The sequence below is a fragment of the Antrostomus carolinensis genome, unplaced genomic scaffold (genome assembly GCF_000700745.2).
Source record: "Antrostomus carolinensis isolate BGI_N321 unplaced genomic scaffold, ASM70074v2 scaffold9199, whole genome shotgun sequence".
NCBI classification, from domain to species: domain Eukaryota; kingdom Metazoa; phylum Chordata; class Aves; order Caprimulgiformes; family Caprimulgidae; genus Antrostomus; species Antrostomus carolinensis.
In genome coordinates this window covers 1-14,124 of record NW_010336557.1, presented here as the reverse complement: position 1 = coordinate 14,124, position 14,124 = coordinate 1, and the positions used below count along the sequence as shown (strand labels likewise).

Below are 14,124 nucleotides of genomic sequence, written 5' to 3'. Positions count from 1 at the left end.
CCTGCTACATGGCAGCAGTTCTGAAGGACTCATTCTGGCAGTTCTGAAGGACTCATTCTGGCAGCTATATTCATCTCCCTCTAATAATAATAATAATTTTTTTAAAAATTACCATTATTCACTCACCAGCCCTAAACTTGATGAACAATCTTTACTGCAAAAGGATTCCTCAGTGGAAAGACCGTCACAGAAATGTAGAGAGAGGTCACCAAAGGCCAGAAACTGGGACTCCAGCTCTTACTTCTACCTAACAGCAGACTTTTAAAGAAATCTCTGTGCTTTTAAAAAACTTACTGCTAGAGAAATACTTGCTCTTGTAGTAGAATTTTGGCATAAAAATCCCTGTTGGTTTTATGCTAGAGGTGGGAGACAAACATGGTGGCAATATACTTTGTAGTACAACACACTGGTACATAAACATCGGGCAAACTTCCTTGCAGTGAGATCTATTGGTATAATCAATAAAAAGTACTGGGGACAGGAATGTAGTGACCTAATTGAGCTTGCCTCTGGTGCAATGCTCTGCTCCCAATAATTTAGCTATGAAAATCCTCAGTTATACATATTTTGCTGTATTACTATAGCTCTGTGCTCTCTGTAGCAAAGAACAGGACAAACACATGTAAATAAATTACCTTCTTGCCCTGACTAATCTCTTTAACCAACGTTTTTCCAATCTATCTTCCTGTCAATTCACAGTCATTTGAAAAGAAATTCTAGGGTCATCTTAAATAGAAACAAAAAATACCTGTGATATGAAATTTGTGAAGATCAAATGATCATTTCCCTTCCTGCCAAAGTCTAATCATGCATTCTTTTGATAAATAAATATAGTCAATATTTCAATATTCCCTGTCATGACAAATGTCCTTTAAGGTTTTGTCCTAGTAAAAATGTTAGACACAGTTACACTCACGCAGCTTTTATTACAATCTTTCAAAACTTCAATTTGTCCTTATGTTGAAGTTAGATTAGATAAAATCACAATTTATTTCCAACTTGATAATGTTAAGTCCAGCACAGTTTGACTACGGTTAGCTATAACTGTCCAAAGAACCTACTTGAAAAAGTGAGGGTTGAAACCCAGAAGCTGACAAACTACAATGCAAGAAATGATCAAGCAAAATGACATGTATAACAGCACCTAAATCTTCTCATCGTGTAACAGTCTTTGCATAGACTACACAGTGAGGAAGGAATTGAAATAGTGAAGTCTCAGTTTGATCACATTAATCTCAAAAGATCGGTTCTAAACTACTGAATGAAGTATCAGCCTGCCTGAGAAGAGTAAACCACCCCAAATCCTTCAGCGTTACATGCCAACAAGAGAGCTGGTGCAGTCATATAAAGAAATTCTCCAACTTAGGTCTTCCACCACACCTTTGCTTGGGAGCTATGTTCTTCCCTCAGAACATGTTATTGTAAGGGTAGGTTGCTCCCATGCTTCCTTCCCTTGCAGGGTGTGAGAACAGCATTCTGGAGTTAACCTGGGAGAATAACCAAAGTGAATCAGAAGTCTGTTTGTAACCTCTAGGTTTACCTGACAGAGTAGAGATACACACCACCCATCCAGGTAAAGGGGAGAGGCAAGACACAGGAAAAAATGTGTTTTGATACAAATATAAAATACAAGAAAAAATGTGAAGGTGGGGAGACAGTGTCCCAGGTTGGCCAGAGAACCTGTGGCTGCTCCTTCCTGGAAGTGTTCAAGGCCAGGTTGGATGAGGCTTTGAGCAACCTGGTCTAGTGGAAGGTGTCCCTGCTGCTGATGGCAGTGGGGTTGGAACTGGATGTTCTTTAAGGTCCCTTCCAACCCAAACCAGTCTGTGATCTGTAGGAGATCAGCCATCATGGATGACTACATTATTGAATGAGGCCACATGCTTGTCACCCTGCTGACATCTAATACGTCCATCCAATATGCTGTATAGAGACATGTTTGCAAACTCTTGGCTTGAGAGTAACAAACAAGGTTAGAATTCTTTAACTCTTAAATGTTTCAGGGTGTAAATTCACTTTATGCCTATATGTTCATTTCCTGGTAATGACATAAATCACACCCGTTACAGAGCTAGAACAGAAACGTATGGCAACTGCTCTGGTGTACGATGACAAGATATTCACATAAATATAAAATATGGTGCTAATGGGTGTGCCTTGCTTTACATCTATGAAACGAGTCATTAAACCAACGCTACGTATTTTCAATATTGCCTAGATCTCTATGCTATCAGTACAGCATGAGAGAATGACAGAAAATAGGTAACATAATTTCCATGGCTTTTATTGTTTCTTCCATTGTGCTCCCTCCTTCTTTATCTTTACAGTAAAACATTCTTTCCCATTGTTCTTCACCAAAGTTTGAGGTATTTGGGCAAAACTGAAATTTTGATTTAACGAATTTTTGCTATAACAACTTACCATGGTTGGTAATATACCTGTGCTCCACAGGATTAAGTCCTACCCTCTTGGAACTCTACAATCTAAATTTAAAAAGTAAATCAGAGACCTTGCATACTCTATGGCCATGTAAGGTCAGTATTTCTTCCATCCCGCTTTAAAAATCCCCTAGATTAGAATGAGGGCCTTTTTTTTTAAATAGTTCTTAAAAGTTTACTATGAAATACAAGCAGGTGTTTAAATAAAGCAGGGAAGTGGTGGAGTCACCATCCCTGGAGGTATTTAAAAGATGGGCAGATGTGGTGCTTTGAGACATGGTTTAGTTGTGGACTTGGTAGTGTGAGGTCAACAGTTGGACTTGATCTTAAGAGCCTTTTTCAACCTAAATGATTCTACGATTCTGTATTACCTTTCATCAAAAATATTCTATGAAAGAGAAAATATTTATGTGCTCAAATCGAAACCTCACTATCTGAATGGCCTACTCTGTCATCTATGCAAAGACTGTCACATGATAATAAGATTTAGGTGCTGTTATACATAAGCTTACATATTTAAGCTCGTATTTTGGTGGATGGGAGCAGTCCAGTCATAAGCATAAATGAATATAAAGCAAATGGGGAAGATTGTAAACTTGGCTTGAATATAGGTACACAGATATCCAACTCCAAAAAGTATTGCTCAAGGGAATTGCCCATCATTGCTAAAGAATAAAAGCAAACATGAGACGTTATTTACACACTGCACGAAGTCATTCCATCTAACAGATATCAAATCAGGGAAAGAAGCTCACAATAATTAAACATGTCACAGATTTTTCAGACTGAAGCACTGTAACATGAAAAATAGAAATCAGAAGAGTCACCTCTATAGCTTTAACAGTCTCAAGGTGTTTCTCAACAAAATACGAAAGCATGACTTCAGAGGCACAGCCTTTGTACCTGAACATAGTCTGATTAAAATGTTTGAGCATCTGGTCATTCTGCACAGTGGGACAGAAGGGCCACTTAATTTCTGTGTTACTGAGGAGTTGAATGTGAAGCCTTTGATAGAAGGAATAATGTACTTTGAGTGCCAAAAATGGTTCTCCAATGAGCAAGAAAGACGTAAGAAGGAGCAGAGGATACTCAGGGAAGACTTAGCCCTTCCCTTCCCTGATAGCAAAGTGCTCCAATATGTATTGGAGTCACTTTTTACTAAGCAAAAGACTTAAGGCCAGGCTCATGACTTACAAACTTTAGCAGAACTTAAGCAGGTACTTAAGTGGATTCCTTTATCCTCGGAAGTCTTAGCCCTTGACTCCTCATTCATGCAGCTTAGTTGCTTATCAGCCCTTCTACCTAAAAAGATACCTGCAGAGCAAAGCCAGGATTTGCTTCTATCTGATTAAAATTGGAAGAAAAGGAAAATATGCCTGTAAAAAATATTGCTGCAAACTGTTTTCCCTTACACAGCCCAACCGACAAAGGAATATGCAAAAGGAGAAGAGAATTGCAAAGCATTTCTTGTTCAAGCAGGTTCCCAGGGTTTTTCCCCACCTCTTCATTCCAGATTGCTTTCTTAGCCACCCTACCGTAATTACTCAGTTGCATGCCTTATTACAGATGAAGTTATTGTTGTTACACGTTACTGTTTCACAATAATCAATGCATTTGTACTTCTAGCTCCAAATCTCTAAAACCACACAACACATTAATGGCTGTGATCAAAAGCAACCAAAAGAATTTAATATGAGGGCAGTGTTCCTCTTAGTAACTGCTGATGGGTACTAGCTTCTCATGTTTCCTAGCCATAATGTCTTAATTTTGATATCAGATGTGCTACTATATGTCATGACATATCTTGTTAAATCAGTTTGCTTATGGGCATTGTAGCTGATATTACACACCGTGATAGCACATATTGCTGTGTATCTCAATTCAGAATGCAGTTCTAAGTATGTCAATGATGGTAACGCATAAACCATTCATATATGTATGTAAAATGCAACACAAATCAAATTAACTCAAATCAAAGTAATTTAGCAAAGAATATATACATCTTTTTCATTAGCCAGTAACAGACACGATTCACAGCTAGTACCTGACCTTTATACAGTAAAATAATTCAGTGTTGGCATGTGTTTAATTCCACATCGTAATTCAAATGTAAAACTAAAAAAAGTTGGAAATCAAATGTTTCAGTTAGATCTCATTAATTTTTACTACCTTATATTGTAAAACCCTACCTGAACCAATGGCATCATTTCATAGGATTGATTTCATGATCTTGTGGCAAAACTTAAAAGCATTCCAAAGAATTAAAGAAGGAAACCAAGAGGAAGGGAAGCAGCCAGAGCTGAGTTGAATAAACTCAGCAATATTGATAAAATTAATTCCTTAGATTATTACTCCTCAGCAGGGAAAGCCGAGGAGTAAAGTGTTCATTAAATTATAAACAATACAGTGGTATCTTATTGTAAAGACTTCTTGTCTTTTTTTCCCCCATCATCCTTCTTTTATGGTCTACTTATTTTCCTTTGACATCAACGAACTGAAGATTACAGGATTATTTCAGCAACTCATCATGGGTCACCAAAGCTGGGGTTCAGAAGTAGCGTACGGAAATGATGTGCATTCAGATCCTATTGGAACAAGAGGAACAGAACTAAAGAAAAGACTTCAGTCCTTTAGGGCTCAACTAAGCTGTTTTAAATAGGAGAGCAAGCTCCTTGACAAAAATCCCTGTACAGTGTAGGTTATGTTTACATGAACTGGCACATCAGCTATTTCAAAAGCTCGAAGCAGTACTAGAATGTATACTTAGCACCGCAAAAATAAAGGTCAACGGATCTTTTTTTGGCAATGGGCAAGGAAGTAAATGTGAAACTTCTAATGCACTGATTATATATAAAAACACAGTAATAGGAGAAATTTTGAGGCGTAAAATGAAACATTAAGAAAGGCAGAAAAAGCTGGGCCAGCACTACAGTAGTTCTAGGCAAACTCATCTGGTGAAGGGTCTGGAGCACAAGTGTGATGAGTTCACGGCTGAGGGAACTGGGGTTGTTGAGCCTGGAGAAAAGGAGACTGAGGGGAGACCTCGTTCTCTACAACTCCCTGAAAGGAAGGTGGAGAGAGGTGGGGGTCGGTCTCTTCTCTCAGGTAACAAGCAATAGGACAAGAGGAAATGGCCTCAAGTTACACCAGGGGACGTTTAGACTGGATATGAGTAAAAACTTCTTCATTGAAAGGGTTCACAGGCATTGGAACAGGCTGCCCAGGAAGGTGGTAGAGTCACCTTCGCTGGTGGTATTTAAAAGGCATGTAGATGAGGTGCTTAGGGACATGGTTTAGAGGTGGAATTGGTAGTGTTAGCTTTGTGGTTGGACTCGATGATCTTAAAGGTCTTTTCCAACCACTACAATTCTGTGATTCTATGACCTAGAAAAGCCAATTTTGAGAAATACATTGATACAATGGACAAGATAATCTGCACGCAAACTAACTAGACTTTTCATTGAGGCATGTGCATGAACTCTTAATTGGTCATTTGCACACAAACGGTTAACATGACAGTACACTTCTTTTTGGCAGAAGCATGTTTAAACTTATAGCCCCCAATTTTTTCCTGTGGGCTAGTTACAAGCTGGAAATGCTGGAGGAAGCAGCGAGGGATTAGGAATAGTGATGTTCAAGTTCCCAAAGACACACTAGCAGCAGTTCCATCCTTGTTTTTCACAAACTCTGAGGGAAATCATACTAGTCTTTGTGCCAAAAATTATCACTGTGTCACCTTTCAGACTTTTTTCCATTTGTTCTGTCTTGGTGAAGGTACAACAGCCATCGAGGTTTTGGATAGCACGTTGTTAGTACAACACAAAGGGAACTCTTCCTGGTTCATCTAAAGACACAGCAGATTCAAATACACAGAACATTCACTGAAAAATGATTAATGGCTGTTGAGTTAAATATTTTCATTTCTATAAATGAATTTATTTGACATTGCTACTAAAAACCAAAGAGCTAAAAAAAAGATACTATAATTAAACCATATACTCAGATTTAGCCCAAATCACTGAAAATTATGACAGTCAGGGTAACTCACTTTTCATTTCTATAAATGAATTTATTTGACATGGTATTGCTACTAAAATCCAAAGAGCTAAAAAAAAAGATACTGTAATTAAACCATATACTCAGATTTAGCCTAAACCACTGAAAATTATGACAGTCAGGGTAACTCATCACACACTGTCCATGTTGTTTGCCTGACATGTTGCTTTCTATTGCACTTGAAAGTTAATGCAAACACAGACTCTGTTTTTTCCACTAGCAGCTGCTTTGGTATCCATCCAAAACAGCATGTGAATACAGCAGTGCTATGACATAGATCACACTACTATGTGATAAGCACTTTCTGCTGAAACAGTTAATTAGTGTCCTACTTAGAACTAAAAAATAAATCTACAGCATCTTTTCCAGAAGCTTCAGAACATTTGTATCAAAAATGCAGAGTCCAGATATTCCTGCAAATGCTCAAAGACAGATGAGCAGCAGAAAAAAAAAAACACATTTGACATAAAAATTGATAGAAAACAGCTTTTCTGTTCTAGACTCTCTCAAATTATTAATCTTTTTCTGTTTCATTTTCATTTGTTGGAGAACTTGTATGTTCAGGAAGACAGAAAGTAGAATAACACAATTGTTTTGGCAGAACATTCTAAACCCCATTGGAGACATCAATTATCAGCCATTACTATATATAAAAAAAAATGTTTTGTGATTGAGAAACCAAAAGCAGAATTTAAGGACAAAGAAATTACTGAGATTTTTATCTATAACTAACTCTGGTGATCTTATAAGCTATACTATCACTTCTACTCTGGCTACACAAGCCATTTAAAAAACTCTAAAGAAATAATTTATCAAGCTAACCCTTTACAAGATTCAATCCAATATAGTGCCAGACCTAATATACTAAGATAAAAACATTCATTTCTTTTTCTTTCCCATCTTGTACAAGAAATAAGTAAAATTGTATTTGTCTCCTTTTTCTTCATGTAAGCCTGAAACTGCTTAGAGGATGCTAAGGTAAAAAAAAGTTTTATACAGAATTGATAGTCAGCCAAAGGTGTTCTATTATAAAGGCAGGATGATGCAATTTTGGCAAGAAGTTCACTATTCCAGAGTGTGTACTGGTAAGGAATGTGGGTTGATGCAGATAGATTTCGGGGGAAGGAAAATGGTAAGAGAGGGAGAATGGATGGGGAAAACAAATGAAGAGACAGCAAACTGAGAAGCAGATGAATACACTCGTGGCTAATTGACTCAGTATTTCTTAACCAAATTCCTTTCCTAATCGGAACAATAACAACAGGGGGGGTGAAGGGGAAAAAAAAAAAGCTCTAAATTAGCATACAATTAGCATACAATTAATATTTAAATCAGTTCTAGAAGATTAACATTCACGGATACACACTATGTAATCTGTATGTGAATGATATACATTTACTAGTGATAAGATCTGATAGGCGAATGTAGCTTAGACAGTATCTTTATTATTGATACAAAAAGACTATATGCTATTTGGCATGTCACATGTTTAAAATGTTTTCTATTGTTAAAGACATTTCTGGAATTTCAGCTGTATTATGTTCAACTATTTAATATTCATCCTGCTGACACACATTTGGAACTACTCGAATTAGAAGAAAAAAAAAGGTTATTAAACTGAACAAGCATAAAAGTCAGAAGACAACATTTATTTTTAGAAACAGTATTAGTAATATTTATAAGTATTCCCCACGCCAAAGCAGCTTCAAACACAATACACATTCCTCATGAATAATGAAGACTGCAGAAAGTTATAAAATACCTAAGTTTTTCAGAACAAGCTCATGATTAAGGAGCTAGAGCACGTGTCATGTTCAGATCTCCCACCCACCCTACTGTTCTGTGTTAACGAGGGTGTTTCTTGTGTGCAGTATGTGGAAGTCATATAGACAGAGCACAGAGCTACACGTGTGCCACATGTCACAATACCTTTTGTTCCATAACTTGATTAATGATCTAGCTGGTTTAGAGTTACAGCTTCCCTCCCATATTACACAAGCACAAAGTAAAAAGATTTGTGACAGACATATAAATAATTAAGATGTAAAAATGTAATAGAACATAGATTCCAGAGCTGTCTATATACTTTAACTGTGCCCTTAGCCTGCTATTTTGAGGCACAGGATGCTTTCAGTTTCCCCAAATAATAATAATCTGACAGAATCAGGGCCCTTTAATGTTTGGTTTTGGGTTTTTTTTGTTGATAAACACCAGATTTCTGTTTTGTAGCACCTATTTCAGGTTAGAAATTTAAATAAACACAATCTAGGTAATAAGAGCTCATACATTAAAAAACCCCAATGATTTTCTGTGTTAGTTAACATCTTAACACTATTGCATCAATCGCTGAATGGCTGTTTAGCACTGACTGAACATTGCAAGAGCTTGTCAAAACATTTTACCTGACAGGTATGTTTGTTCTTCCATTTGCTCAGCGTACATTGACTGTTTTGCATCAAGTCCTAAAGGACAACAGAAAACAGAGAGTGGAGTTGGCAGTACACATTGTCGCTATCGGTTAACCTACTTCTGATTTTCAAGTTTACAGATGAAGCATGCCACACAAAGATGCAGCTGTTTTAGAACAGCCTGCCAGACAAAAGCACATTTATCATCACTGGGAGAGTTGGATCTTTTTGAAAATTAAAGTTGTTGAAAGAGGTTTGAAAACTGGATTAATATGTTGCTGTACTTGAAACTTTTGGAAACGTACCTCTACCTCCTTGAGTGCATCTCGCAGTTTGTCTGGTCGCTTGTTTTTCAGTATCCAAGGATAATCTCGAGCTGGCAAATAAAAATAATAAAAAAAAAAAGATAGAGAAATGTGTATATATAGATGACTATATAGATGTGTGCGTGTGTGTACAAACATACATTTATATATAATTTAAAAAAGGTTTTCAAGTTGAGCTTCCTTTTCTGTGGAAAGACGAAACTCAGATTTCTAGGAGTTACTTTAAACATAAAACTTACCTGTAATTGGAAAGAAATGGCTATGGTCTCTATTGGTTTGTATTACCAAATGACATCCTTTTGAAAAGCTCTGTCGTAGGAAGAGTTAGCACGGAATATCCACCCTGACCATGGCAATTATGTACAAAGCTCTCAGGATGTAATTTCTTACCCAGCTGCTAAGCACTTGCAATGAGAAAGCATCTCAGATTCAGTGCGTTAACTCATATTCAAGTTATCAAATCCTAAACTGATACTATTCTTTTGAACTAGCATTTTGTTGTTTAATTTTAAAAAGCAGGCACTAACATGTCAGTAAAATACATATGCAAGAATATATGCATATATAAAGGTATTAACAACAGGTAATTGTGAACACTGTAACTTATATTATAGAATTATTTAACAGGATTTGTTCTTGAAAATTTGGCCTGAAGAATCTGCCAAGCAAACAAGAAACTGCAGGACTGCTACAGACCTTTAACAAATTTATTAATGTTCAGCAAACTATTGTGAAAATTCTGGTCTAATAACCCTGAAACCAGGACGCAGAGCTTTCTCTAGAGCTGCTCGTAATTGGCTTGTTTCAAGGCTGAGAATCAGGCTCTAATAACTTGTGAAATTTCATCATTTAAAAATGAGCAGTTTTCTGTTCATAAGCATACAATAAAAACCATGAGAAACTAGAACACATTGTCTTTTTAAAATCTAGCCTATTTAAAGGAAACCTGATGAAAAGTTTGGAGCTCTGAGCTGTCAGTTTGTATGCCAGCTTCCAGACTGAACGACTTAACAGTTGTGTTTAAACCTCCCTGCAAAAGGAGCTTACAATGGAAGCGCTACAGAGTGAAAAAAAAATGAAGGATTTCATATATCAACAAAAGAACACACCAACTTACAACTTCTCTTTGTATTTTATTGGACTGAAGCCAGCGGTGGTGGAACTGTTATGATAATATTAATTAGGTGTGTAAGATCACATTTGCAATGGGTGCCTTTATGAATACTGAAATATTTATCCATATGTGCAAAATGGGAAATTGCTTGTACAGACATCAAACTATATATATAGAAATCAGCAGCTGTGAATAAAGTTACTCAGAGCTCTTCTTTAAGAAATGTGCTAACAGTGCTTGGTGCCTAGGCCACCTCTATATTTACAGCAGCAAGGTATAGGAGCTTGTGTTCCTTTTGCATGTTGTGTCAAAGAAAACAGTTGGGGCTTCTGTAGAACAAGATGAATCTGGGTAAGATAACACCTCCATACAGGCAGTGCCTGTAAGATAATGTTACGTACAACACAAGAGATGTAAATCCATTATGCTCCTCCCTACTCACAACCCTTTCTCACCTGCCCACTTTTACAGAGCTGTATTGATTCTGGACACACAACCCTCTGCAGTGGGTGTAGATTTACCACACGGCTACGTGCACCTTTATACCTGTCCCCAGAGGGGCTTCGACCTGCTCCAAACACCCCTTATGCTGTTGCAAATAATTTATCCTTCTGCAACACATTTTGCCTTCAAATGCACACACAATTCCACATGAGTTTTCATTATGATAAGATAAAATGTTAAGGCAATTATTACACATATTGTGAAGTCATCTAAAAATCAATTAGATTTTTCAGATTTGTCATGTAATAGTGTTTGAACATTAATGAATGCTCGGAGCAATAATCACTACGCAGGAGTTATCAAACTTGAGCTAAAGAAAAGTTGGACTAATATAAAAATCTTTTACTATCACAGTACTGCTGTGTGACAGCATAAACTGAAATTGCTTTTAACCAGATAATGCAGGAACAGTGTAAGTGTTTCAAATCTAAAAGCATTCTATAAGGGCAGCTGATTATTAATCTGGAATTTGATTTTGGCTGAAAGTATTTTACTTATAAATTTCAGTTTTGAGGAACTTGGAATTCCAATTCAAGAGCTGATTGGGAAAATGTTTATTGCTCATCTGCTGAGGAAATTTCATAAGGAAAAATCCAGATTGTGATTGTATTTGTGATTCCTCTTGACAATGGATTTGAGAAGTAAGACACACTACCATGCAAAAAAACCAACAACAACAAAAACCAGATTGCAAATACATCAGGAACAAATAATTACAACTTTCCAATTTCTTTGTGCTCTGTAGTTTGGTGACTGTGAAAACTTGTCACTTAGACAGCATGTGCAGAAAGTTACATTGGAAGCAGGTTATTTTAATGCTTTTCCAGGGGCATCACCAATCCAAATTAATAACTTGGTCTTACTGTAACAAGAAACTCAGAAAACATCCTTACATTCTCCCAGCTTTTGCTTCTCTTCTAAGTACTCATGCTTCATCTGTGATGCTAAAGGAAAGAAAGGATGAAAAGATGAATGATAATCCTTACGACTGCTGTCAGCAAATATTAATATTAGAGAGAAGATTCATGCAGCTTGATAAAACACAGAAATTTACAAAAAATTAAGACAGCCCTGATGTTTTCACCTCAGAAGGCAGATATCTTAAATTTGCAGTGAAAGAAAGGTTTATGCAGCCCAACAGGTGGGCTGGTGTTACTGAGCCTCCAATCTCATCAGATAGTGAAGTGAGCTGCAACTGAAGCCAGCAAAGAAGCTGAGTCAGTCTGTCAGCAGAGCCACGGAGACGGCGCATTAACCACGAAACTCGGCCCACGGGATGCCCGCACAAGCCTCCGCTCCAACCTGCCCGCAAACAGAGAGTAACTCTAGACACACAGACCTTTTGGCCCATCGTGAAACTTCTGGGATTAACAGGATTAATCAGATAAAGAAAATTGATCGTTCACTCTGAAATGGTCATTTCAGAGTGCAGGCAGGGATGCTGGAGGCCAGGGCTGGCACTCTTGCGTGGTCACCATGCCCTCTGCTGGGATTCCAACACAGTGACCCACTGCCTAAGCCTTGGACCATGCTGTCCCTCACAGCCATGTCAGCAGGGTGTTTTGGTAACCTGCAGCAGGTGAAAAGGCTGAATAGAATATAAAATATAATAAAAAATACAAGAATTTAGAGTATAAAATCCCACTGAGGTTTCGAATGATATAAAAGTTGGGTTTATGTAAAGATTTTTCCAATTTTTTTCTTCTGTGGAATAAGTTTTTAAATACTCTGATGTAACCTGGGAGATACACTCTCTTTCTGTGCTTCCTCACACTATAGAAATACAGAGGCATATATTAACAAGAAATTTAAAGCTGTATTTTTCAGAGCAAGCAGTTGGTGTCAAAGATTGAACATTTGAAAAAAACTGTTTAGTTTTAGCTATGGTTATTTATATTTTACCTGGTTCTTTCTTGCCATAGTACTGGTGGATCCCAATATCTTCATCTATACAATTGAATGTAAATACATTTAATTATGGGACGTGACACTGGAAACAAAACACAACTTAACAAGCAAAGTTCATTATCTCAATGTTTGCTCACTGGGGCAGAGCATTAGGCGTTAAAATACAAGCAGCAGTGGAAAAACTACAGCACATAGTCTGCGTGGTCAGTAGGACAAGGGAAGTTCTCTTACCCCTGTACTAGGCACTGCTGAGGCTGCACCTCAAGTGCTGGGTTCAGTTTTTGAGCCCCTCACTCCAAGAAGGACATGGGGGTGCTGGAGCGTGTCCAGAGAAGGGCAACAGAGCTGGGGAAGGGTCTGGAGAAAAGGAGGCTGAGGGGAGACCTTCTGGCTCTGTCCAAGTCCCTGAAAGGAGGGTGGAGAGAGGTAGGGATGGGTCTCTTCTCTCAAGGAACAAGTGACAGGACAAAAGGAAACAGCCTCAAATTGCACCAAGGGCAGTTGAGATTGGATGTGAGGAAGAATTTCTTTGCTGAAAGGGTTCTGAGGCATTGGAAGGGGTTGCCCAGGGCAGTGGTGGAGTCCCCATCCCTGGAGGGATTTCAGAGTCAAGTAGACATAGTGCTGAGGGACATGGGTTAGTTGGGGACTGGTCAGTGTGAGGTTAATGATGGGACTCGATGATCTTAAAGGGCTTTTGCAATTGAGGCAATTCTGTGAATACCAGTAGGACTTTCAAGAATCAGTAAGCAAGTGCAGAAGGAAAATGTGACAGGTCGTCATATTTATTTGGAGCTGTCATTTCCTTCACGTACACTTTGATTCTCTTCCAGCTGCCAACATGCAAAAGTATTTTTACCGCCTTCCTAATTAGCACCTTTTGTGTTCTTTCACAAGGAAATGGAAGGATCACAGTGGAAAGTACACCTTAGAATAACTTAAAATGTTTTCTGATGACTGACACAGCTGAGCTAAAGACAGTAGGATATTTTTTTAAAGATTCATAAACTCATAAAGCTGTCCTTTCAAAGGATCCCATGTTCTTAATTGACAGGTATTACTGTTTACCTGATTCCTGTAGCAAAGCAATTTGGATGTTTCAGGTATATCGGGACTGGAAGCCACACCAACCAGTTCCTCATGTGGCTGACTGGTAAATACTTAGGTGTGCCATGGCAAGCTCCACCAAGTAGATCTAAGTATGGTTTGAAGTTGCATTGTTTTAAAATAATTAGTCTGACCCCACATCTGTATCCTTCTAAACTCTGCCAGGGATATACTATGGGGAGAAATTCCTTAGATGGAGGAATATAGGAAGGCCCTGCAAGGGCAGGCAGCTTTTAAAACAAGCCAGCAGTCCTACCTTCCAC

At 37.9% G+C, this 14,124-nt stretch overlaps 1 protein-coding gene across 1 annotated transcript in view; it reads right to left on the bottom strand.

The window, feature by feature from the left end:
• Positions 1-12,793, bottom strand: part of WDPCP (WD repeat containing planar cell polarity effector) — a gene marked incomplete at both ends in the record, with an annotated part of 65,791 nt that extends 52,998 nt beyond the window's left edge. Inside the window, 4 exons of the mRNA XM_010174911.1 lie at positions 8,897-8,956; positions 9,208-9,278; positions 11,740-11,790; positions 12,749-12,793. Of these exons, the coding sequence (XP_010173213.1) occupies positions 8,897-8,956; positions 9,208-9,278; positions 11,740-11,790; positions 12,749-12,793 (227 nt within the window). The remainder of the gene's footprint in view (positions 1-8,896; positions 8,957-9,207; positions 9,279-11,739; positions 11,791-12,748) is intronic.
• Between the last annotated feature and the right edge of the window lie 1,331 nt (positions 12,794-14,124).